This window comes from Equus przewalskii, chromosome 19, assembly GCF_037783145.1.
Source record: "Equus przewalskii isolate Varuska chromosome 19, EquPr2, whole genome shotgun sequence".
Lineage (NCBI taxonomy): Eukaryota > Metazoa > Chordata > Mammalia > Perissodactyla > Equidae > Equus > Equus przewalskii.
Window position 1 is genome coordinate 45,407,097 of NC_091849.1, and position 26,589 is coordinate 45,433,685.

General features: G+C 42.4%; 1 protein-coding gene across 2 annotated transcripts in view; it reads right to left on the bottom strand.

Annotated features, from left to right (window-relative positions):
- Positions 1 to 8,973: 8,973 nt before the first annotated feature.
- Positions 8,974 to 26,589, bottom strand: part of CYP39A1 (cytochrome P450 family 39 subfamily A member 1) — a 93,554-nt gene continuing 75,938 nt past the window's right edge. For both annotated transcript variants that reach the window (XM_008542089.2, XM_070586174.1), the window contains 2 exons: positions 13,562 to 13,649; positions 8,974 to 10,603 (listed from right to left, as the gene is read on the bottom strand). In XM_008542089.2, the coding sequence (XP_008540311.1) occupies positions 10,532 to 10,603; positions 13,562 to 13,649 (160 nt within the window). In that variant the 3' untranslated portion in view covers positions 8,974 to 10,531. The remainder of the gene's footprint in view (positions 10,604 to 13,561; positions 13,650 to 26,589) is intronic.

Consider the following 26,589-nt stretch of genomic DNA (forward strand, 5'->3'; position numbering starts at 1 on the left):
ACGCTGTGTAGCTGTCAAGACCCTGGGAAATATGGGGAGGTGCCCGACATTCAGAGGGCAAGCGAATGTTTCTGCCACACAGAGCTAATCTAGTCCAGTGTTTTTCAAAATGTACTTCTTTAACCCCTAGAGCTCTGCAGAGGTGTGTGCATGATGGGTTCTGCAAACAATAAAGTACAGTCATCTAAATGCTAAGTTGGATTTATCAACTTTTATCTGCTTTTTTATTGGAAGATCTAGAAATTAATGTGTTACAGAAAGAAAAGTTTTGCTGCCAAAAGAAGTCAGAAATTTATTCGATGTTCCATTTTTCTGTCTTCAAAGCATCATTCACTTAAACCATCTCACCCAGAGGGCTTTCTTGAGTCATCACTGGACATCCTACAAGGGCGCATAACATGACATTTTCCTGGATCTCAGCTTCTTAGGCAGTAAAGCTGGGATGGTAGCCTGATCCCTCTACTTATGTATTATGATTCTGCACATGCTCACCTTCAGCAACAACCACCGCCATGAAAATCAAAGGAGAGTTTGCACGCATTGTGAAGCAAGCACCGCACCCCTCCTTCAGGTCCCTTTTGATAATGCTTCCCCAAATTCCAAGTCACCTGAAGACAAAGCTTAAGTGAAGGCCATTCAATGTTTAGCTAGTTACTGTCTCCGCCAGCAGAGAAAAGCCATATATCTTCCTAACCCTATGGCCTATTGGGTTTCTAACAACCAGGGCTATTTTTGTGAAGGAATGAGGTAGAACACGGCTCCAAAAGAAGCCAGCTGCTGTTAATAGACAGTGCATGCTATAATATATCATTAGGATTTATAACATTCGTTCAACACCTACAGTTATATGCCCTTATGAAAAAGATGCATTTTTATCAGATATTTTTCTTAAAACAGTGGCTGGCCCCCTCCGACCTCTGCTAGGTCTCATTCTAGGCCAGTCTATGGCACAGTTCTCACAAGGTGGGGTGAGGGTGGGGTCTTCTGGAGAAGGAAGCTGAAGAGGAAGAAATCTGTGGCCCACAACAGGAGTCCTTTTCTTCTTCCATTTGTAATGTAGTCTGCACAATAAATTGGCTACTTTTTTCCTATGAGTTAAGAGAGAACCAAAATTAAGGATTATGATGTCAACAAGGTCAAAGGAGCTGTCTCTGGTGGGCAACATTTTCTTTTTAGGGAGACTGCAGTGTTGTCTAGTGTTATGAAGACGTGTTCGGGAACCAGATTCCTTGGGTTCAAATCCTGCCTCTCCCACTTACCAGCTGTGTGACCTCAAGGAAGTCACAGTCTCTCCAAGCCCCACTTCTCTTAACTGTAAAATAGAGGTCATCATAGAAATCATCTAACACTTTGGATTATTGTGAGAATAAAATAAGTGGATGGATGAACGGGCTTAGCAAAGTGCCTGGCACATAGTAACTGCTCAGGTGATAAAGGTCATATTGTTGGTTTCTAGAAAGCAATAGGCATTTTGTCAAGAAAACAGTTTATACAAGTTGTATTTTTCTCAGTAGCAATCTAGAGCCATTTATTAAAACATCAAAAAATAAGATTTTAGGGGTCAGCCCGGTGGCGCAGCGGTTAAGTTCGCACGTTCCGCTTCTTAGCGGCCCGGGATTTGCTGGTTCGGATCCCGGGTGCGAACATGGCACTGCTTGGCACACCACGCTGTGGTAGGCGTAATAAAAAAAAAAATAATAAGATTTTAAAACTAATAACAAAACTTGTATAAGTTTATTTTCATTACCCAAATCCAATATTAATGCAGAAAGATGGAGACATTTATTCTGAAAACATTTTTATTTTTTTTTTGAGGAAGATTAGCCCTGAGCTAACATCTGTCTCCAGTCCTCCTCCTTTTGCTGAGGAAGACTGGCCCTGAGCTAACATCCGTGCCCATCTTCCTCCACTTTATATGTGGGACGCCTACCACAGCATGGCTTGCCAAGTGGTGCCATGTCTGTACCCGGATCTGAACTGGCGAACCCCGGGCCCCCAAAGTGGAACGTGCACACATAACCACTGTGCCGGCCCCCTGAAAACATTTTTTTTTTAAAGATTTTTATTTTCTCCTTTTTCTCCCCAAAGCCCCCCAGTACATAGTTGTATATTCTTCGTTGTGGGTCCTTCTAGTTGTGGCATGTCAGCGTGGTTTGATGAGCAGTGCCATGTCTGCGCCCAGGATTCAAACCAAAGAAACACTGGGCTGCCTGCAGCGGAGTGTGTGAACTTAACCACTCGGCCATGGGTCCAGCCCCCCCGAAAACATTTTTAAAACCAAAAGATACTGATGCGGGGTCGGTGAGCCGAGGAGTGGAAAGAAAGATTTCTTAGACTCTCAAGATCTGGCAGTAGTGCTCTTTTATTTAGAGAATAGTGTGGAATAGCATGGGGACAGGACCCATGGGCAGTCAGAGCTTCTGCTGCCGCCGCTTCTGCTGCCCCCGCTGGCATGGGGACAGAGCCCATGGGCAGGCAGAGCTGCTGCTGCTGCCCCCGCTGGCATGGGGACAGGACCCATGGGCAGGCAGAGCTGGTGCGTGGGGACAGGACCCACGGGCAGTCAGAGCTCCTGCTGCTGCCCCGAGTTGAGGGTTAGGGCTAAATTTAAGGCATGGGTATGTGAGTCATCTCTTTCCAAGACAAAGGAAAAAAAGTTAAAATGGTACCAGTGCCGGTAGGGTCCGGCCATTGGGCGGTCCCACAACTTTTAGATAAGAATCAAACCGGATTGAGTAAATGGCAGAAGTCACCGCTCAAATATTATCTTCAACTAAAGACAAAGGAGGATTTTGGGGTGGGGGGTCAGTTACATGTGGTTGCCAGACAGTAAACGACTTAAGTTCTTGCCTTCCCCATTAAGAGTTTCCAGAGATAAGGCCATCCCCCCTTCCTCCTGGCGCAGAGAGGGAGGCATGGAGATTTCCTTCACAAATGCAATTGTCTCTGATCAAAGGGCAAGCAAATTCCACTCCTTGGAGCCTGGTTCTCATCTGCAGTTTTAAAATTAACCAGCCTAAAAATCCTCGTCATAAACCGTGTTTTAAAATTAAGCAGCCTAAAAATCCTCATCAGATACCATGCTGATGAAAGCCAGCTCCACTCCCATATGCATCCTCCTAGGCTGCTTCACCAAGAGGTGTGGGGCCTCTGAGCAGAGGGCTCACATGCACCTCACTTGCGCATGCTCTTTAGGGTCCTCCATCAGAGCAAAATATATAGCCAGAGCTTCACTTAGAAAGTTAAACTGTGGAGGATTACTTCCTGCTATTGTCTGAATGGTTATGTCCTCCCAAAATTCATTGTTAAAATTCTAACCCTCAAAGTTGACTGTATTAGGAGGTGGGTCCTTTGGAAGGTGATTACGTCATGAGGGCGGAGCCCTCACGAGTCAGATTACCATTCTTATAGAAGAGAATGCACAGAGATCCCTAGCCCCTTCCACCAGGGGAGGGCACAGCAAGAAGGCACCAACGACAAACCGGGATGAGAGCCCTCAACAGAACGTGACCATGTTGGCACCTTGATCTTGGACTTCCCAGCCTCCAGAACTGTGAGAAACAAATTTCCGTGGTTTACAAGCCATCCAGTCTATGATATGTTGTTACAGCAGCCTGATCTAAGAAACTTCCTTTTGTTCATATTAAAATGTTAAAATGACTTGCCCCTAAATGAGTGTAAGCTCTGTTTATACATCAGTTTCAGCACGTGACCTCCTAATTTAAGTTTTAATGGCCCTGCCACAGCATCGCTTGCCAAGCGGTGTGTAGGTCCACACCCGGGATCTGAACTGCCGAACCCCGGGCCGACAAAGCAGAATGTGCAAACTTAACCACTGTGCCACCAGGCTGGCCCCATCCTCTGACATTTTAAATTGAGAAAGTCTATTCTCCGGCCACAGCCTTCTGCCCTCCAAGTTCTCTCATGTTTATTCCCACTGCACGTATTTTTCAGCTTCACAGAGAGCCTAGTTCCCCAACTGACTGGTTCTTCTTACCAGCCTCCTTCTGCCTTCACTTCCTTCCCTCTCTACCAGATATTCCTTAGGTTCTCTTCAAGTACACTTACTCTCTTGCCACATATTCATCCAATGGTCAAAATGTCAATTTGCATTAATTCCTCTTTTCCTCCTGTCCTGCAAGCTGATGAAAGTTCCTAGAGAATTTGAACACAAAACTGCTATGGTATTTCATTATGAAAATATTTCCTCTCCCCTCCCTGCTGACGCCACTTTTCCATCCCTCGCTCTCAGGAAGAAAACTCATCTTCCACTTCACAGCAAAATAAAATCCATTAAATGAGTCTTCTCGACTTCTCACTACTGCCCCATCCTGATTCCTGCCTCCTTCCTTAAGGATGAACGGTGTGGCCTTCCTGCCTCCTGGCTACAGTTCATTTCCCTGTGCCTGGGCTCTCAATCCCAATACTTCCCATCTCAGAGACCGCACACAAAAAACTTTATTCCCTCTTGCTTGTTATTTTAACTTCTCTCTATAGGTTTTTTGCCCTTGAGCATTGAAACATGCCGATGTCTCCCTTGCATGAAAGAAAGAAAAAGAGAGAGAGAGAGAGAGAAGGAAAGGGAGAGAGGAAGAGAGAAGAAAAGAGAGACAGAAAGAGAGAAGAGGGAAAAAAAAGAAAGAGAGAAAAGGAAGGAAGAAGTCCTCCCTTGGCCCCTGCCAACCACCACTCTCCCCCTTGTCCCCTTCACAGGCAAACCTCTTCCACGTCACGTGTGCTGCCTCTGTTTCTCCCCTCCTTCGCCTTTTTCAGCACACTGCTTTTGCAACTGCAAGTCCATTCCTCAACTGTGTTTACACAGGCTTCAAGTGGAAAAAGTACAACCAGACCTAGTACAATTTCGACAAATTGCCACCCAAGATTATGCAGGGCTACAAGTTCAACGTCTTCTACCCCGACCTTGATAAGCACTCAACCCCAGAGTGCATCCTGGAGGTCTGTCCAAACAGCAAGGATTTTGCCATCGTGTGCCTCCATGCAGGTCCACCCTACAAAGACATGCCTTTAAGTTCATCAGCTGCAAGCAGGAGTACTCCCTCTGCCACAGCTTCCACGGTCCGCTCACCAGTGGCATCTTCAAGCTCTGATTCCACTTCAAGCACTACCACGACCAGGGGTGATGGACCTCTGAAGGGATGGATAGATCCCTAGAATCCTAGGGCAAGGTCATGCCTTCCACACCTGAAAACTATGCATCATTTGAAAAGCAGCTCCTGACATGTTACAAAGCCGCCAATGCCGAGACATGCCAAGTGACTATTTGACCAGAGCTGCCCATCACAAGCTGGGTATTGTTAGATTCACCAAGTATAATATCAGGTGGGCACAGCAGCAATCCATTATACAATGAATGATACATTTGGGATCAGGTCTGAGCAAGTCCAGAAGTAAGTTACACAAATAGATCATCACTTACTGCTGTTATACTGACAGATTTCTCTCAATTCACACCTTTGGCCTATTGGGTATGATTAGCTGACAGAGGAGAAAAGTTTTGGGCCTGGTTGACATATAAGTTGGCTTTATAAGTTGGAGCATGCTGAAAATGGACTTCTACTCCACTCACCCACATTCAGGGGTGTCCCTAATGGACAGTGCTGAGGGGAAATTCTCCCACTGGGCAGAGTTTTGAGAAGTACTCTTAGCCATCTCCTTTGTGTGGAGGGAGAAATAGTCTGAAGTAAGAATATACATAGACTCTTGGGCAATGGCTTATTCCTGAGGGGAATACATTTGGAAGATCAGAGACAAAGATGTGGAAGGACCTACGGGAGTGAGCACCAAGTGTGTGGAGCTTTCTCTCTCATATTAATGTCCAGCAGAGATCACCCACTGCAAAGAATGCTCTCAACAACGAGGAGGATGGGATGACTCATCCTATATTGTCAGCCTGCCTCTCTCCTCCACCACTCTACTCCTTGCTCAGTGGATCCATGAATGCTGAGTCTATGGTTGACAAGATGGAGGCTCCACTCTCACCAAACCTGATACAGCCACTGCCACCGCTGAATGCCTGACCTGCCAGGAGCAGACAGCAACACTGAGCTCTTAACGTACCATCGCTAAAGGCGAGAGCCAGCCACTTGGAACTCTTCTACCCTGGAGAGGGCAGCAATTTATCCTTCCTGGAGTTGACAGCTCCTTCTGATGTATGCTTGCTTTCACTGCCTTCAGTGCTGCTGTCAACAGCTGTCTGAATCACCTCCTGTTCACCCCATAGATGAGGGAGGGAACCGCACCTTATAGTTATGAGGATGGCCGAATTCACTACACCTGACTCCGGACAGATGAGCTAAACAGCAGTTCATTAGTCATATAGGCTCACAGCTTTGGGGAGGAGGACATCACATGTCACCCAGGGCCACATGGGAGTTTCACTCAGGAATGGAGTAAACAAGCAGGGGCTGTGGGAGGCAGGCTTTGTAATATCAAGAGGATACAGTGACCCTCGGCTCCCACTGGAGGATGCGATTAGCTTGTTTGAATAATCCCAGGGGCTGGCAGAGAACTGAGACGTGCTCCTGAGGAACAAGCAGAAACTGTGCCTGGTTCCCCTACTAGGGAAGACTGTTTGGCTGGGGGACCTTATCCACGGGAGCAGAGTGGGGAGGGGAGCTGGTGGTTAGACCATTTAAGGCCCTCCCAGTTTCAGATGTCAAGACAGCACATGATATTGGGTCTTAATTGTAGGCCATACACAACAGCAGCACCATCAGAGGTTTTACAAAATGCCTGCCACACCAGCGTGGAATCTTTCATAACATCTTAGAACACAGGAGTTCTGAGGCAAAAGAAGTTCAACAATGGGCCAAGAAGATGAGATCCATTGATACAATCATATCCTTTGGAAGCAACTGAGGTTCTCTCTTAGGGATGATATCTATGGGGTTGGAATTCTGTTCTCCAGGATGCATTATGCATCCAGTGCATTTAATCCAATGGCCAACACTGTCCCCAGTACCTGGAATACACAGATCTGGGAACACAGAGGTTGAAATATGATTGACCTTTTTCACAATTACTTGCAGAGAACCACTTGAAAATATGTGCTTCCTTTATGTGAAATCTTAGGCTCTGCTGGATTAGAGGCCCTGGTTCCCACGGGAGCAGGGGATGATTCCCCCAAGTGACACAGAAAGGTTTCCACTGAACCTGAAGCTACAACTACCACCAGCTCTTCATGCTGCTACGTCAGTAGTCAGAGAAGGGAGTTACTACTCTGGTGGAGAAACTGCCCCTGGTTATCATCCGGAGGTCAGGTTGCTGGTACACAACGGAAAGACAGAGAGGTATTCTGAAACGAAGAGGATTCACTCCGGTACCTCTCGGTGCTTTTGTGTCTGTAATAATGTGAATGGGAAATTGCAGTAATCACAGCTTGAAAAAAGCAAGGCTACTTAGGGCTCAGATCCCTCAGGGAGGAGGTCTGGTTCATTTCAGCAGGCAAGCAACTGAGATCAGTTTAAGGGCTGCCTCAAGGTGAGAGAAATTGAGAATGGGTGTGGAGTGAGACCAATATTCAAAATGGCTTCAGAGCCAGTTGCAGCCGTGGGGACTGTGGCTTCCTAATGTCGTGTCTTAGATCCTTAGTAGAGATTGCGGCCAGTCACCACTTTGAAGACTTGGTGACGGATCTGAATTAACGTGGAGCAGGAGCAGGCCTGAATGGTGCGAGCAGCGGAGTGTATCCGATGTCTCTGGTGCCCCCACATCACATCCTCTCAGCTCAACTCTCATTTCAGCTGCAGGGAACAATTCTATGCAAGCTCAGACTCATCTAGAGCTTCTCTGATGCTATGGACACCTGCTGGGCCCCTGCACAAATGCAGCTGGGAAGTGCAGGGTTAACGTCCTCGGGGGTAATCATTAATCAACGAGAACAGGAGCCAGCTGGTAACTGCTCCCACCTCTTATGGTGGACAATTCTGGGAGGTGGTGCATATGCTTCTCAGGTGGTCCCAGAAAAATCAAGCCCCCACTGCTCCAACACCTACCTTGAAAACATAACTCTAATATTGGCACATTGACCCTCATCCATTATTTCTGCTGCCTGAGAGCACCTCCCAAATAAACTATCTGCACTGCACACAAGCCCTTGTCTCAGGCTCTGCTTTCTGGAAAACGCAAGTTAACACATATAGATAGATAGATAGATAGATAGATAGATAGATACATAAAATAAAATCCCAGGCTAGGGAAATAAAAATATGGGACCTCCAAGAATATTCCTCTTACCACTCATTATTTCAAAGGTCATATCCCCTGAGTCTGCATTCTTTTTTAAAGTGCATAAACTTGTCAGCTAATATTCATCCTCATCAAGCAAGAAGAAGTAAATAAACACTAGCTCTGAGTGGCTGCAAATTCAGCTGAAAGGAACATTATATGCAAATACAGTGTTTCATTGCCGGCCTCAGCTGTTTGGAAGGACACGCCTTACCTGAGAACACACCTGCCAGATTTAGCAGAACCTGCCAGGTTATGGTCTGCAACTCTCAGGTCTGCTGTAGACTTCTAAACTGCTTTCTTAGTCCCTTCAGTCTCCAGACCCCTCAGCCTGCTAAGCTGAGCTACAAGCTACTAGCCAAGCTTCAAAATCACTCTATTAGTCTGGCAGAGCTAATGCACTCTAAAGTACTTAATTGTCTCCTAGGGAGTCATCTGCTCATTGGTAGGAAATAGATGACTAAGCAATCATTACCTACCCCATGGGATAATTCTAGCACAAGAGAGCAAATAATCCAGAGGACAACATGTACTACCAAGCTTACTTATTGTGAAATAAAGGAGGCAAGCAGCATTTTACTAAATATTAGAGGACAAATCATGACATCACTGATGACTCTGTTAATAGTGTCATATGTTTCCCCTGAACACCACAGGATTTCTTTTCTGGATTTCAGAGTAAATATTTCAGGCATAAATCTTAAGTAATATATTCAAATGTTGTCATTTGCCTTGACACATCATTTTATTTGTTTCTATACATTCACAAAAATATTATCTCCTAAACTAGGATTACAAACACCTTGAGTCAAAGAGCGCTTTCATTTTAACTAAACTACAAATCAATACATCAATCATCATACATGTATTGAACCTATGATAAACAAATGACAAGCAATAGGATATTAGAATATATGATGAAGCCATTTGGTGTAAAACTAATTTGGCCTGAACTTGTTGTTTCCAAAAGGGCCTGACGTGGCTGTTGAGCATGCATTGTATATCTGCTTTAAGTATTTACTACGTTCCAAAGACAAGAACAATGCCCCTAAAGATAAGGATGTAACTTCCCCTACATTGGCATTTCCTTAAGGATAAGCATCTCCCCCTAAACTAAGAATTGATTGCTGACCTGCTGAGCTCACCTTGCGACCACCCACCTTGCGAACACTGACCCTCTGTGTTCACTGAATTGCTCTGCCAGCAAAGCAATCTAATGACTATTGTAAAAGGGACATTCCAATCATATGTGATACATGCTCTTTGATGCTATAGAACCACTCTGCACACCCCCACTTCTTTGGAGTGCTCCATTCCTTTGTGGAAGGACTCTCCCAGGCTATATGGTCCTCGGAGTTGGCTCATAATAAACTCACCCCAATTTTGATTTATAGATTCTTTATGGATTATTTGGGTTGACATACCTTATAGAGAAGGCGCTGTCCTAGGCGTAGTTGAATATAGAAATAACTGTAAGAACTGCTCCCTGTCTGCACAGGTCCTAGGAAGCCCTCATTTTTTTTTTTTTCCTTTTTTTCCCCAAAGCCCCCCGGTGCATAGTTGTGTATTCTTCGTTGTGGGTCCTTCCAGTTGTGGCATGTGGGACGCTGCCTCAGCGTGGTCTGATGAGCAGTGCCATGTCCGCACCCAGGATTCGAACCAACGAAACACTGGGCCGCCTGCAGCGGAGCGCGTGAACTTAACCACTCGGCCACGGGGCCAGCCCCGAAAGCTCTCATTTTATTCAGACTTTTAGCATTAGAAATGTTTACAATAAAGAATTATATTAATAGAGCTTAAGAATTCCAACTACTAGTTAAGAATCATATTAAAAAAATAGAAATTTTCCAGAAATCATTACTTAATATTTCTTTAGAGTCTAAGACTTTCAGTCTTTTTCAAAATAGAAATTTAATTATGTTGTCTTCACAGTGAATTTACTGTACTAAGATTTTCATTCAAATGACATATTTCTATTTAAAGTTTTAGTACAGTTATGCATGAAGACAAATTCCAACTTCTTAAGAAATGCCTCATTTTTTAAATTCATTTAAACATTTTCTATAAACCATGTATTTGGGTCTTTACGTCAGTGAGAGTGATGTCAGATTCTTGGTCTACTCTTGAGATAACAAACACAACATTTGGACGTTTTCTTGAACTAAATCCTAAAACAAAGTTAGGCAGTGTGTTTTAGCAGAGCTCAGATCTAAATGCTGCCAAGCTGGTGGTTGGGGGCAGTCACTCCTCCACAAGGCCTGGCCCTCCTTAGGCCCAGCAGATGTCATTTTCTTCGTTTAAATTCAATTCGGCATTGTCCTTCTGGCTGCTGGACACCCACCAAATGGAGAGGACTCTAAAAGCAGAAATGCAGAAGAAACATAGAAATTAACAGACATAAGCCAACAGTTTTAGACCTAAGGTTTATTCAATTGTAATATCTCAAAAAGGTACAGAGTTTAGGTTTGAAAGACTGGAAGTGTTTGCTTGATGCATCTCCCATTGTCAAGCATCAGTTCTAGCCTTCCATTCAAGGAACAGAACAGGAGGCACATCTCTTATTTTAATAGCAATCTCTTCACAGTTTCACATGCCCCATGGCTACAGGCCTGCCAACCACTCTTCACTTTGTCTGACTAAAGAGGATACCACAAATAAGGCTCTTCTATATTTCTGTCCCCAAAGCTATGACACCTCACTTGTAATCACTGGATGAGACCTCTACGCCACATGCCATAGATGTTTAAAAAACAACATGGCGTTGGAGGTGTGAGCCACTATTACAGTGTACCTAAGATAATAAATTTCCAGAAGGATATTTTATGGGTTCCAAATATTCTGGTATGTTCTGATATGTCCTAGTTATAAGCAAGGGATGAATGTGTGCGGGGTTGAAGGGAAGTCAGTTTATTGAAAATAATACATAGGGATCACTGAGGCTTAGGAGCCTGAAAAAGAAAAGCAACTGTGCTGTCAACCTTGAGGGTTGGGGGAAGATGAGGAGTAAGGAAAGAGGCTGTCGGTACAATCTAGATCATCAGTCTGTTGTCAAGTTTGAATGCAACAGGGCACAGAATGGGCTCCTTAGCAAAGAGATTCTTAGAGGAGTTGGTGAAATGAGGTGCAGGGTTTCCAGGGACTCCCTGAAATTGCATTCCACAATTGTACAGCTATGAGTGTATGAAGAGATATATACTTTTCTAGAAAGGAGATTCACAGGTTTTGTGAGATTGTCTAAGGACCCATGATTCCCTAAAAGGCAAAACAGAAAAAAATGAACCAACCAACCAAACAAAACCCCAGTGTGTTAGCAAAAATGGGCTTGCTTTTGCAAGGTAACTGAAGTTGGTAGTCTTAAGAATGTTCACAATGGAATACTCCATCGCCAGCAGCTGGACACTGCTGCCCAATCCTGGATCCTGGGGAGCTTTGTATATTTCTTTATTGTTTGGTTCTTAATGGGAGAGAATTGAAATTAAATTAATTTATTAAGACCATTTGAGGTAAAATAAAACACTGGGCTGTTGCAAAATTGAAATTGGAGATTCTGGCATTTGATTTACACTACTATGACAGGTATATTCCTTTGGGGGAGCTGATTTCCAAGCCCAGTGATCGCCCTGCTCTTGACAAAAGAGTGCTCAGAATGTGCCCTGAAGCCAGCCCTCCCATCTCTTACAAGACCTTGGTAATTTGAAGGTCATTTCCTGCATGTTTTGATCACCTCATTTTACAACTTATTAAAACAAGTCCAATAATTAAATAATCTTAATTGATCTTTCTCTTTCTAGAATAAGAATTGTGAAGTGAAGTTCCCTTTGAGATTAGAAGAATTCACTTAGAGCTGTACTTTTTACAAACTGAGATAACATTTCTTTAAAATATGTTCTTAGTAGTGTCAAAACAGAAATAGGATGTATATAGAACAGTATAATAAGTACAACTAATGGAATTCTTAGCTAGGAAGAAAGTGCTGGGCAAAACCTTGCCCAAGGAACTGATTAAAATTACTGATGTCTAGGGTTAGGCATTACATGGTTTTGACAAATGCCATCCTAATCTGAAAAGGCACCCCTGTGTCCTCTTGTTGGTGGGAAAATAGTTGGATGCTGAGTCAGTTCTAGGCAAAATTGTGACATCTAACTCAGTGGACCAGGAACTGGTATTTGGTGAGTGAAAGCCTGGCCTGGATCTTCATTTTGACAACAAAGCTATACTTGCTCCAAACCTTTGTGAAGGGCATTTTGATTCCCTTTCACTGTAGGATTTTTAGGGCTCTTCATCACTGATAGTTACTTACTCAAAACAGGAGTGCAAAATAAATCAAGGGAAAGTGCTGAAGTGTGCATATTTGTGAGTAATATATCATCTGTGTCACTTACGCACTTAGAATTTCTAGTGAAATGTCACCCAAGAGTGTTATTTATCCCTCCATAGCCTTATTATATCTAGAGTAACTCAAAGCACAACACGCTGTCAATAGCCCTGAGATTACAATGCTTAATTTCTGAGCTTTACCCTCAGTTTAAATAGCACTTTATATCCAGAGTTTTCAAAATAACTTCCAAGCACTTGGAATTACATTGAACTTTCCCTATTTCCTTGGACAGTGGCATCCCAGAGGAGGAGCACCAGCAGCACCCGACACTTGTGAGAAGTGCAAATTCTTGAGCCCCTCCCCAGGGCTCCTGGATCCGGAACCCTAGGGGTGGGGCCCAGAATTCCGTGTTCTAACAAGCCCCCCCAGGTCATTCCATGCTCCCATCAGTTTGAGAGCCACTGGTCTAGGGGAACAGATCTACGGAAACCCAGAGGAGTTAAATGAGTAGAATATTGAATGGTCAGAGACGGGAAAAGGTCATGGCCTTTTCATTGTTGTTCACTGTTTGCACTGTTGGCTTAGTTTTCTTCCATGCCGTTGCTTTCCAAACGGAGCAAGGGCTATGACTTGCCTCCAATACTGATGGTTCACTTTCGGACCCACAGACATGCCTTTCTAAGGAGAACAGGTCAACATCAAGGCCATGTTTATTTGACTCATGGAAAAGGGTCAAAATTGGTAAATTCATTGAGGAGCTCCTAATACTAAGTGGTGGAAACACTGCTCTTGGGTTCTGGTCTTATGGTATTGGGGCACACAGATTAGATCCGGAATTAAGGGACTATCTTCTCAATCTGGTTCAATGCAAGGCATCTGTTAAGATCAGGCCTAAGTGAAGAAAACAGCCAGCTCATCCCTAGTGATTAAGACCAAGGGGTTAGAGTTTATATCAAATTTGAAAGTCACACTATTCAAAATTCTGAAAACACTTACGTGTTTTGGCAGTGGGTCTAGAAGACTGCAGTCATAATAATAAAATATTAAAATAACACATATTTGAATCTCTAACAGAGCAAACCACCTGAAAGAAAAATACAAAATTCTTACTTGGTTGTCAAAGATGCATAAATATCTCCCAATAGAGAGTATCTACAAAGTACACACATTTCAAAGCAAATATGGTCTTCTTTGTAACGTAAACTTTTACTATGAAAGGAATAAAGAACTTATTCTTTTATTTTATAATACTACTCCATGGGGTAGTTGGGGTGATTAAATTGCTTAAAAATGTATGTAAAATGCTTAGCCAGTAGAAGCACTCGATAAATGAGAGCCAGGGCATCTCTCCTGTTTCATATCTGTTCTTTCTAACGCGGTAGCCATTAGCTACATGTGGCTATTCAAATTTACATAAAGTTAAAGTGAAAAATTTCCATTCCTCAGTTGTATTAACCATACTTCAAGTGCTCAATAGCCATATGTGGCTATTGGTTACCATATTGGACAGTACATGTTTAGAACATTTCCATGATCACAGAAAAGTTCTGGGAAGTCTTGTCTGATCTAGATGTTTATCGCCTCCTGGAAATCACTGTCTAAATGTTCTACAGGCGCCTCAAATTCCGCATAAGTACCATATTTGTTCTTCCTTTTGTAATCCTTCACTCAGATGTCTCCACGTTTTTTGATCATACCCCCAATAATAAGACATCTGAGCATACTCTATGATATATTGATAGTCATTTATTTGTAAGTTGTACACACATACTACTGCACTAGTTTATTGTCTACTTTGTAAGACACAGACAAATAGAAACTAAGAAAATGGAAATGGAATTCTGTTATGTTTTCTTGCATCCCAGTGGGTTGTTTTGAGCTCTCCTCAATGTAGGCAAACCCTTTTAGGGGTCATAGCTCTTACTGAACGCACTTAGTTCAACAGGTCAGAAAACTGGAAGTCATCGTAGACTCAGTCCTCTCCGTCACCCTCCACATCCAGTTAGGCACCAAGTCCTTTTGTTGGTCTTTTAACTACTTCCCAATCCCTCTGCTTATCCCCTTATTTCCAGTCCCTCCACCTCTCTCTCAGTGTAGTTCTTCATTTACTGTCTGGATTACTGAATCAGCTCAGCTTCCAGATTGGTCTCTCTGCTTCCAGCTTCACTTCCTTCTACTCTATTCTTCACTGTACCGCTGTAGTGAACTTTCTAAAACATAAATCTATCACTGTTTCCTCATTTTACACAAACGCACAATTTGTCAAAGCTTCCCTTCCAAATGCGATAGGAGAGCACAGCCAGCCCTTGAAGATCCGCCCCTTACCAATCTCCCCAACCTCTCCTCCTCCATAGCTCTGCCTTGACACCCATGCTCTTGCCACAATGTACACACCTGACGTTCCCTGAATGGTGATGAGCTCTGTTGCAAGCCCTTTCCCTGTCTGAGGCTCAGTCTCCTCTGGAGGCAGTCCCTGATCCCTTGCTTCTGGGCTGAGGTGCCCTTCCTCCCCACTTCTGCAGCTCCCTGTACACATCTCAGCCACAGCATCGATGGCACTGAATTGCAATTGCATATTAGCCATCTTTCCTCTAGAGGAGGAATTGTACTGTTGGACCTAGCACAGTGCATAGCACACTACTGGTGCCTAATAATGTTAACGGAATAAGAGAACAGATGATGGAAGGTGATGCCTCCCATAAAGTAGATTCAATTTCCTGCCCCTTCCAGTCTTCTCTGTATTTCTATGGCACTTTACACATCCCTTAACAAACGTCTTTATCCTACACTCCTACTATATTAAAGTTAATCATTTGCATAAGTGTCTCCTCTTATAGACTATAATCTTACAGAAAGCAGGAGCTATGCCTTATTTATCTTTGAATCCTCAATGTTTGCTGATTGAATGAGTAAAGAATGAATATGAATAATCTGAAACTCATATCAGATAATTAGATTTATTTCCCACTGGTACTTGAAACATCTTGACTATATTTTATTTCAAATGAAATCCAGAGCACTCTAGGTAATGTTATAACTTGCTTAGACACCACATCAATTCTTTATGAATATTTATGATGCAAATTTAACTCTACTTACTTGTAATGCTAAAGACGATTTATTTCAACAGAGTATCAATGTCTAAAAAATAGAAAACACCCAATCTTTACTGATTCAGATAAAATTAAGCAGTGATTCCAAGAAAAAGAAATTTTGCTAATTTGTGTGCAGGTTCAGAATTTCTCACAACTAAGTTTTGTCAAATGTCTAACAAAGTAAAACTTAGACTTTTGGCCATGATGAAGTAACAGAAATCAATGCTATCCTCTTGCCTTAAATAACTCAAAAACTGGACAAGATCCTCAGTGCAAAATGAAAATCCCCAAGAGAAAGGAAAGAAGTGAGGTGAGCCCTATGCTCCCCAGCTTACTGCCTGTGGCAGTTTCCAGGCCACAGTGCAAGGAGGGGAAGCCCACACAGACCTGACAGTCACACTGAATTACGGAGACAGATCAGTGTTCAGGCAAGTTAAGGAGACTAGAACTTGCAGGGAAGAATATCAGAGAGGAGGGAGTTTCACAGAGAGAGCAAGAGTGCTCCAGGGGTCTCCTTGAGTATTTGACTGAATAGTGACCTCTGTATATGTGAGAGGAAACTACTGACCCTGGAGAAGGAAGGAGGAAAAGAAAGCCAGAGAGCAATAAGGTGAATAATGCCTAGAGGTTACACAGACGTGGAAGTCTGTGTTCCACAAGCAAGAGTGGAAAGATCTTAGAACACATGGACCATTGAGTAGAGTCCCTAAAAAAGTATTGCCTTAGTAGGGGGATTATATTATCTTAAACTAAATGCCACTCTGGATTTACCTTAACAAAGCTTAACAACAGATTTTGAAAACTTGTTTTTCTTAGCAACTAACTACATGCCATAGTAAAGCCTAAAACTAAAGGAATACAATAAATCTAGTATCTGTGACACTTAAAATTCATATCTTACATCTGTTCAAAAATTACCAGGCCTAGAAGAAACAGGAAAATATGACACATAAGCAAGAGAAAAATCATTCAAAAGAAACAGACCCAGAAATGACAGCAATTGGAAACAGCTAATTAAATATACTCCACATGTTCAAAAAGGTAGAAGCATGATGAAGAAAGAAAAGGAAGATATAAAATATATCAAGTTGAACTTCTGGCAACAAGAAACACAATATCTTAAATGAAAATATACTGGATTGGGGCAGGCCCCGTGGGATTGTGGTTAAGTTTGGTGTGTTCTGCTTTGGTGGCCCGGGTTTCCGGGTTCAGATCCCAGGTGTGGACCTACACCATTCCTCAGCCACGCTGTGACGGTGACCCACATATAAAGTAGAGGAAGATTGGCTATATATATGTGTGTATATATATATATATATACATATATATACTGGATTGGATTAATAGAAGATAAAACACTGCAAAAGAAAAGACCATGGGACTTAACAACGGAAAATATACAAAATGAAGTACATAGATTAAAAACACAGAGATAAGAAGTAAACAGAGTATCAGTGGTCTATGAAATATATCAAGCAGTCTAACATACATGTAATTTGGAGATGCAGATAGGTGGGCAGGAAAAATATTTGAAGAAATAATAGGTGAAACATTTTCAAATTTGTGAAAACTATAACTTACAGATCCAAGAAGCTCAATGGACCCCAAGCAGAAGAAACACAAAGAAAACCACGCCAAGGCAAATCATAATCAAACTGCTAAAAAACAGTGACAAAGAAAAAATCTTAAAAGCAGTCAGAGAAAAAAAGACAATAAATAAAGCAAAACATCATTAAAATGGTTATAGACTTCTCATCAGAAACCATGAAGGCCAGAAGACAATGGACCAACATCTTTAAAGTACTGAAAGAAAAAAATAAACTGTCAAGGTATGAAGAAAAGGAGCTAATATAGTCTTTATAATAATGCACTAACTCTACTGTGAGAGAGGCCAGTCTTAATACCTTGGGGGTAGATATTTAATTTCCTCTTAAAAGACTTGGATTATACCATCTTGTAGGAAAAAAAGATGATTGTCTTTGGGAAGATATGTGAAAGACAGAAAGAGAGAGATGCTGAAATGACAACCATTCAGTACAGAATTTGAAGAATTAACATTTAGACAGATCTTAAGGGAACTGGATATGGTACACCTGTGCCCACAATGGCATGTTTTGAGGAACTCAAGTCCCAGGGACAACCGTGGACAGTCCTGCTGAAAGCCCCTGGTGTTATCCTATACTCAGACTTCGAGAAATGTTCTAATGCAGGAAGGGAGATGGATCCTGGGGTGAGATGAACTCCTCAGGGGAGGGATGACACTAAGAGGAGGATGGCTGCTCTGTGGTCATTTTGCAAAAGAAACAAGCACAGCCCCGTGTACAGGATTAAACAGTTAGGAATAGGGGACTTTCTATGAAGTGCTCAACTTAAACACTTGTCCCCTGAAGGATGGGAAAAGAAATATTTTATGTACAACTTTAATATTTCCCTGTCTACACTGCAATTTTTACCTCAAAAATTCGTTTAAATCTGATGCGCTTACATTGTTTTGTGTTATGGTATAGTGAAGAATAGAGATGATAAAATGGCAGGAAGTGTGAAGAGCCTCACTTCCACCCCTCTGCTGGAGATCGTGTGAAAGGACAGCATCCCATCTTCAGTGAGGAGCTGGGAGTGCAGCAAAGATCACAGAACACCAAGAGTCAAAGTCTAAGAGAACAACTAGAGTGTGGATGTAAGACACCTGCCTTTGCTCCCACTGCCCCTGGAAGAGAGTGACATTTACGGGAATGGTGAACTGACAGGTTATACACTAAGAGTTCTTGTAATAAAATAAGATCTCCACTCATTCATTTATTCCAATATTTATTGTCTTCATGTGTTTTATACTCTTCCAAGTGCTGAAGTTACAACAATAAATGAAAACAACATTCATGCTCTCACGAAGCTTAAATTCTAGTAGGGAGGCAGTAGGCAGAAAATAAATAAATAAACAAGAAATGCATATATCAAGTATGAGAATAAGCAGTAGAACAACAAATAAGACAAGGTGAGAAGAAAGAGAGTGAGGGAGGTGTCGGCTAACATATTTTAGATAAGGAAGGCCTCTCTAACGAGGTAACATTTTAGCAGATACTAGAATAAAGTAAAACAGGAAGCCATAGGAATATCTGAGTACAGTATTCCATGCAGAGGAATTAAAAGGTGCAAAAGACCAGAGGGAGGAGGAGGAGGAACAATAAGGAAGACGAACACTCCAGCAACAGTAGCTGAAAGAAAGGGGTAACGTCAGAGAAATACCCCAGGCACATAGAGAGCCTCGTGGGACATGTTAAAGGCTTCATTTTATTCCGTGACATGGGAAGCCACTATGGATAGTTTTGAGCAAACTTGACTTAAGTTTAAAAAGGATCATTCTGGCTGCTACTATGAGGATAAAATACCAGGATGATGTGGATGGAAGCTAGAAGACTGATTAGGAAGCCTTTACGATTTTCCAGACAATAGAAGGTGGTGACGCGGGCGAGGATGGTGGAACAGTCATGAGCCATGGCTAGAGGCTGGGTATGCTCTGGAGGATGGGCTGGGGGTTGCATCACAGATGCGAAAGATGCAGGGTCAAAGACGACTCCAAGTTTTTGACCTGAGGAAATGTGAGGATACAGCTGCTATTCACCTCAGCGATGGGGAAGATCGAAGGAAGAGCAGGTTGAGGAGTTGTCATCTGGAGCTCAGATTTCACCTAAGTCAAGCTTGCTGTGACTAGTGCCCTGGAGACACCCAGTGGAGATGTTGAGTGGAAGCTGGGGAAATGAGCTTGGTGTTTAGGAGGGATTCAGTGAGGACGGGAGACATAAGACAGAAACACAGAGCCATCATTATTCAGACAATTCTTTAAAGCCACGGGACAGGATGAGATCACTTAGGGAGTACCTTAAACAGAAAAAATCAGAAATCTGAGGAGAGAGTCCAAGGACACTCCAAAATTTGAAGGTGAGGAAGAGGAACAAATAAGACTGCGAAGAAGTGGCTGGAGGGGTAGAATAACAAAAAGAAGGTGAGATCCCCAACGGCCCTGAAGAAAGAGCCCCTTAGCAAACGGAAAAGGTGGCAAGGTGTACCAACATGTGAAATTAGACCTCAAAGTTCCCACTTAACAGACAAGGACCAATTCTCAGCACTTTGCTCCCTTCCTAGAAGTAAATTACATGAGATCACTCTTTCAGATAACCAAGCTGACATTCTGTGTTCAGTAGAATAGGCAGAGACACGCCAGGATTCGAGGTTTACCTGGCAACACCAGAAAAATTACTGGCTAATTTTGCAATTGTGAATTACAGAGCAGTTTTATAGGTTCCACTCTATCCAAACAGATGCTATTTTCTTAAAACTCTGGTTTTAGCCCTTCTCTAACATTAGCTCGCTAGAGACCAATGCATCTCTCTGAGCTCAGCGCCGGGGGGTAAAGGACCCCTGCACTCTTCGTTTCAAGTCCCTAGAAGAGAGGCAGTGTAACAAGCAATAAAGACAACACGCATTGTGGTGGGCAGGGTGGGGCTGTCCCAGTGAAGGGGGCAGTCTAGGCAGAGGGATAACTTGTCCCAAGGCACAGAATTAAAAGGGGCCTTGGAAGAGCCAGGGGCCTGCAAGTTGTTTCCTCCCTTGCAGAAGGTGAGGTGACGAGAGAGGGAGCTGCACAGAGCAGGAGGAGCTGGTTCATGGAGGGCTTGAGTGTGTCATTCGACAGTGTTGGGACTTTGATCCTGAAAGTGCTGCAGACCTAGTGAATAAATTGTATTTAATTAAAAATTATACCTATGTCTGAAAACCAAGCTTCTTTAAGCACTATTACACATAGGAGGCCTCAATCAACACTTCTTCTATCACGCAAATGAGGAACTAAGCAAGATCAACGTTCACAAGCTATTTAAGAGTATAAACTTCAACAATTTTAGAAATACTAGGTACATTTTGATTGGAAATAATGTTTATCAATTCATTAAAATAGTTTTCCACTAGAATCTGTAAGGCAGCATTTCCTCGTCTAACTTTAGTCCCTGTGATGTTCTTAAAAATCCTAAAACTGCATTTCCCTTAAGGTAAGACTATAATTCAGGCTTTTGACTAATTCATACCATACGTTAATGAGATTTTAATATTTTTCTCCTTTTATTTTTGAGTGTTAAGTTAGGTTAGTTATTAAAGTAGTATTAGTTATTAAAATACTGTAAATATTAATATTATATTTATATTTCTTATCAGTTCTAAACATTTTTATATTCTAGTTAGAGGAAAACTAAGATGAACTCACAATAAAGATAATAAACTAATATGTGCTAAAAATCTTATTTTCTCTGAATCCAAATATTTGGCTGTTCTGGCAGAATTACCTCAATTATCCACTAAATAAAGTTAAATTTTTTGCAATGGCAAAAAATAAATTGTGTTTTCAAGTCTTTCCATGTTACTGAGTTTTGTTCAATGTCTAAAACATCAGAGACCAGACCAACATATATGTATCCAAGACATTAAAAGCTTTTTATGTAAAAAAAAAAAAAATGGGCTTCATAAATCTGTATTTGTACAGAAGCTCTTTAGAAGCAAATTGAGTTATGTTCATGTTAGGAATGTTTTCTTAATACTTCTAATGTCAAAACAGTGAAAATAATGAGGCATACTATTTATAACAGATTTTTCACTTACAAGAAAAACATTACACATCTACAAATAAAGCTCATTAAAACGTAAACATGTTGAAAATTCCTTAAAGACTTAATGCCTGTGCATTTTCCCGATTTGTAGATAAACACTCAAGGAGCACTACACAGGCCTTGAGAACAAAAAGTCCTACCAAACACCGACTCCACCCTCACATTGCTAGAAGTGGACATGGATAGATGGGAAAGGTAACAGGATCAGATAAGGTGGAAACCAAGGGAAGTGGGAACTTGGAGTCTGAAGCGAGCACCAGGACCCCAAGCAATCAGCGCCAACTTGACGTGGAGGCGAAACTTGAGCTAGACCTTGACAGAGGACAGGCTTTAAATAAGTAGACATGTTGCGTGAAGGCGTTCCAGACCCACAGAAAGCACAGGCAGGGGGAGGAAGGGACACTGTAGCTAGGGGACAGCCCATAAACCCTCTGGGGAGGCCTTCCCAGGTGTTCAGAAAGGTACGCTTGGCGTCAGACGGTGTAGAGCCTGGAGTTCTAGGCTAATGAGTTTGGCCCACAGGCACCAAGAGTCTTAATAACAGAGAGACAATCAGAGGTGATTATTTAAGGAAAATTAATGTGTACGTAGCGAGTAAGACAGATTGAAAGAAGAGATACTAGAACGAAGGAGAAGGGTTAGGAAACTATGGTGTCACCTGATGCTGAGGCAGAAACACCTGGTTTAGGAGGTGGGAAAGGACACGGGAGCCCAAGAAGAGGAAGGAGTAAGCGTCTGGGAGAAGGGTGATCACTGAAAAGCAACAGAGTGCTAAAAAAAAAAAAAAAAAAATGAAAGAATTAGGGGAAATTAATGATTTTAGTTTTAGATGTCTTGATTTTGAGACTGAATCTCTCTCTCTTGCTTTTGACAAGAAAATCTGTCTCTTTTTTCCTACTAGAAGTCACTGTGGGCAGTGCCAGCCTGGGCTGGAAAACTGCCACTGTTGCCAGGAGCAGGGGCTCTGAAGTATATTCCTAGTTGCTACCAGCTGCAGCTTATGAAAAGAGAATGATCTGGCCCTGGAATTCAGAGAAGGCAGTGCGCAGACATACTTTCACAGGCATCCTTCATTGAAGCATGGCTGTTCGAGTTAAAGGGAAAGTACCTTTCCCACAACTTCAGCCCCTGAAGAAATCTTGTAGGAAAATAAAATCAATTTGGTGGCAGGAGGAAAAATAATCCAGACCAGCAGTTCTCAAACTTTAGCGTGCATCAGAATCACCTGGAGGGCTTGTAAAAACACAGATGGCTGGGCCCCACTTCCAAAGTTTCTGATTCAGTGGGTCGGGGGAAGGGCCTAAGAGTTGGCATTTTTTACAAGCTTCCAGGTAATGGTACTACTGGTGGTCTGGGGATTATACTTGAAGAACCACTGATCTAGAGAAACTTGACAAGGAGAAACGGGAAAAAATATGTTAAAAGATCTAGTTTATCGAACCTTTTAGTTTTACCATACAAAATTATAATTACAGAGAGTATCTCAGCTAGACATGAACACTACGGCTAGGGTAGCAAACTTGTGACTGGGAATGATGGTGGGGGTGTAGCTGGTAAAGTGAAGAGGTCGATGTTTATATTAAGCAAGAGGAAAAACCCAGAATAAAATGGAAAGAGAAGAATGGGATAAGGGTAAGTTGGAAGAGAAGGAAAAGAAGAAAACACATGAAGAAGGGAAGAGAACGGGAAATATTTAGAAGGGGGAAAGGAGGCGAGAAAGCAGAGAAGAAAGGACTGGAGAACCTCAGCCCTTCTTCATTGGAGATACTGTTTTCTGTTTCGTTGGGAAGATGAGAACTGGCTCCTGGTCGGGGGGTATTGTCTCAAGTCACTGTTGTTCAGAGTTGCAGCCAGGATTGTTCTAATGGTGATTCTACAGCTACTCCTCCTAGAAGCGAAGCCCCCATACGTATGAGCTAGAAATTGGTATCTTTCAAGAAAAGGGCAAAGGAACAGTACTGACTTCATTAAGTATTCACCAAATAGAAATGATCTCATGGTATATTTTAAATTCCAGACCTTCCAGGAAATATTCAAGAAGTGACATTTGCTTTTGTTTTGGTTGTGACATACCCAAAGTAAATGAAACTCAGCCCCTTTACAAAGCACAAGCTGTTTAGAAAGCTATTGTGTGTGGTGGGTGTATGTTAACACACTATTTCATGGAATTCAATAAATCTTGAAAGAAAACTTTTGCTTTTATGGAAATTATATTACTTAGGATGCTTTTGGTTGCAAGTGACAGAAAACCCACATCAGACTGGTTTCTCTGTTGAAGGGAATGCATTGCTTTATGTGCCTGAAAAATCCGGAGCTGGTAACAGGCCTCAGGCAGAGATCACTCCAGCAGCTCAGCGATGCTACCATGGAGCCAGGTGGCCTCTGCTGCCCCGCTCTATGTACCAACTTCATCCTAACATCATCTACTTTAGTCTCAAAATAGCTGACAACAGTTTCTGGGGCCAAGTGCTTTCCTTACTCACATCCTAGAGGGAATGATTATTTTTGACCCAGAAGTCTCAACAGAAACCCTTGTAGTTAATTGTACTGCTTAAAGCATATGCCAACACCTACAGCAATAAGGTGGGGAGGGGATAGGGATGGAATGTGTGGACTGGCTTAGGGAACAGTGCTCCACTCCTATAGAGCTGCCGGTGGAATAACCACCCCAGAATCCCATGGATCTCCATTAAATTAGGGCTTTTAGAAAAGGAGGAGAAGGCATTAGGTGATGGGGAATTAAAATCCTATGGGCAATACAGTGATACAGTTTTAATTCCAGTCCTCGTTCCTGGGAACTTCAGTTCCTCTCTCTGAACAGCTGACTCCTAACTTAATCAAGAGCAGTCACTGAGTTTGAGGAGGGGAGAAGATCCATCCAAAAAAAATGGGGAGTGGGTGGGAGATAGCCAGTGCAAAGAGCCCCTTCTCTCCACAGATACAAACCCTGCCCAGCTGTTCTGTGTGCCACGGAGGGGCTGAAGATCTATTTTGTAAATAAAAGGAAAAGAAGGTCCCTTCTGAAATTTTTGCTCAGAAATGAGTATGTTTTATTCTAGAAGCACTTTGACCTACGTATCAAAAATCACTCTCGAATTGCTGCTTCTGTTCTTGACGGACAAATCTTAGCCTTATAATGAAGAGTCAAAATGAAATGGCTGGGAAAGAGATGAGCGCAATTTTGCGTATGGTTTCTGTGCTCCTCTGAGTGAGTCACTGCTTCTTAGCAAAGCAGAAAGAAGAGAGAAGCACAGCTAAAACTGAATAAAGGTTTCCGGCAGCCTGGCTCAGTCCTGGAATTAGCCATATCCACCCTTCCCACTCTCATTCCGAACCATTTTTATGCACCTTCCAGGACACGTGCACACCATAGTGAAAATGTTAGGAAACAATCATATAGGGACATACAGTTCATTCAATTCTACTGAACAACGAGATTTGAGGCGATGCATTTGTTTATGTAACAAATTCCTCAGAATTAATCAAGTTTGCAACTTCTCATGAAATCCATGGGGACGTGAGTTTGCTCACTCCTCAAAAGCAATCAGCTACTTCTAAGCATAAAAGGGAGAAAAGCTACTTCCAGTACGTCTCAAATACAAGATTGTGCAAGGGTATTTTACAGAACAAAGCACAATTATTAAAATGACATTATCTTTAATATAAGCATATAGAAACAACTGTGCCCAGAGCTTCACAAACACTAAATATATGGTTGCCTTGCTATCAGTAGCATGCAGGTACGTCACATACCTCTGAGCACTTAATTTGTTTCTCCCCTCAAAGTTTGATATCACTGCCCCTGGGGAAGGTGTGCTTTCTTCCAGGCTGTTTACTGATTATTCTCATCTCGTTCCTACAGCCTTTTCTAATGCCCCTTCCCCTGAACGCTGACGGCAGTTATGATGTATATGAGTCATCTGGCATTTCTCAAGAGCCATCCGGTGCTGTTAAGCAGGGCTTGTTTCTCATGTTGCTATGTCTAATCTCCCAACCACATTATAAGCTATTCAGGAGTGTTTATGTGCCTTTGAATCTCCCTGTTGTTTAATAAAGTGACTTGAGTTAGACTATAAGGTCCTTGAGGAAAGGGGCTTCATCCATTATTTTGTTTTTCAAGGTAACTCCTAGATCCCTACCCTGACATGTAGCATATACTCGATAAATATTTATTGAATACAAGAATAATCACATTCATACTAGGTGCTCAAGAGATATTCGTTAGGTTGAATAATAATATTACTAATCTACTATCAGCTGGACCTACGTTTGAATTAATTTTCCAATATCTGTTTGATTTTCATTAGTAATTCAAGACAAGTTTATGACTTTGTGTGTACAAACAAGTAGAAATCACCATTTCTATTTCCGAGGAATCTATGTTTCGTTTCCATTTCTCAAGTACTGCAACCTTAGTCTTCTTACACCCTCTTCTTATCCAAGCGTGCCTTTGTAAGCGGGGTTATCTTGCCACAGATCAGGGCTATTGTTTTCCACTGGAATTTACCCATATCAATTAGCACAATGATACAGCTAACCAGGCATGCTCTTGCAGGGATGGGAACCAAAAAAACTCACGGCTCTTGGCTCTGGTGTACATTCCAGGGTGTGGTATAGCAAGCACATCCTTTTCTGCTCAGATCATCAACTCTCAGAGACCCACTCAACACTAGAGAGCCCCTGTCCAACTCCTCCATTTAAATTCATAGTCGAAGAGGAGAATGTCCACTATAATGAGGCTCTTCATTTTGAATGCTACCATTACTGAAGAAGTCTAGTAGTTCATGCTGCTTCCTCCTGTCAGTTTTTCTGCAAAACTACCAGACTTCTCCAGCAATGGAATTACCGGGAAGAGTTCCCTTCCTGTGTGGCCCCAGGAGCTTCCCAGTTACAGCGTAGTGCCTAGCAAGGCCTTCCTCCTCCAAATGTATTTTCAGAACTCCCACCGTTTGGAAGAGGCACCACAGTTCTTCCATTCTGATTTTTGGTTGGCAGCTGATGGCAGCGCTGAGTACTTATTTAGTAAATTTGTCATAACTTTCTGTGTTAGTTGTGAGAGGGGCTCTCATACTGCCTCAGTGGCCTGAACTCCAAGAGGTGACAGCTGTGAGGCCACAAGACTGTGTTCATGACGATCTTGGATCGTTAGCTACTTTCAGGCAACTTTCTCTGACTCACTGAGTGTTTGGTGCATGAGAAAATAAGTTGGCTCCTGGCATACAAACTAAGAATGGATGCAGTTTTCTGGAGATTATACTAAGGGTTTGTGGGATTA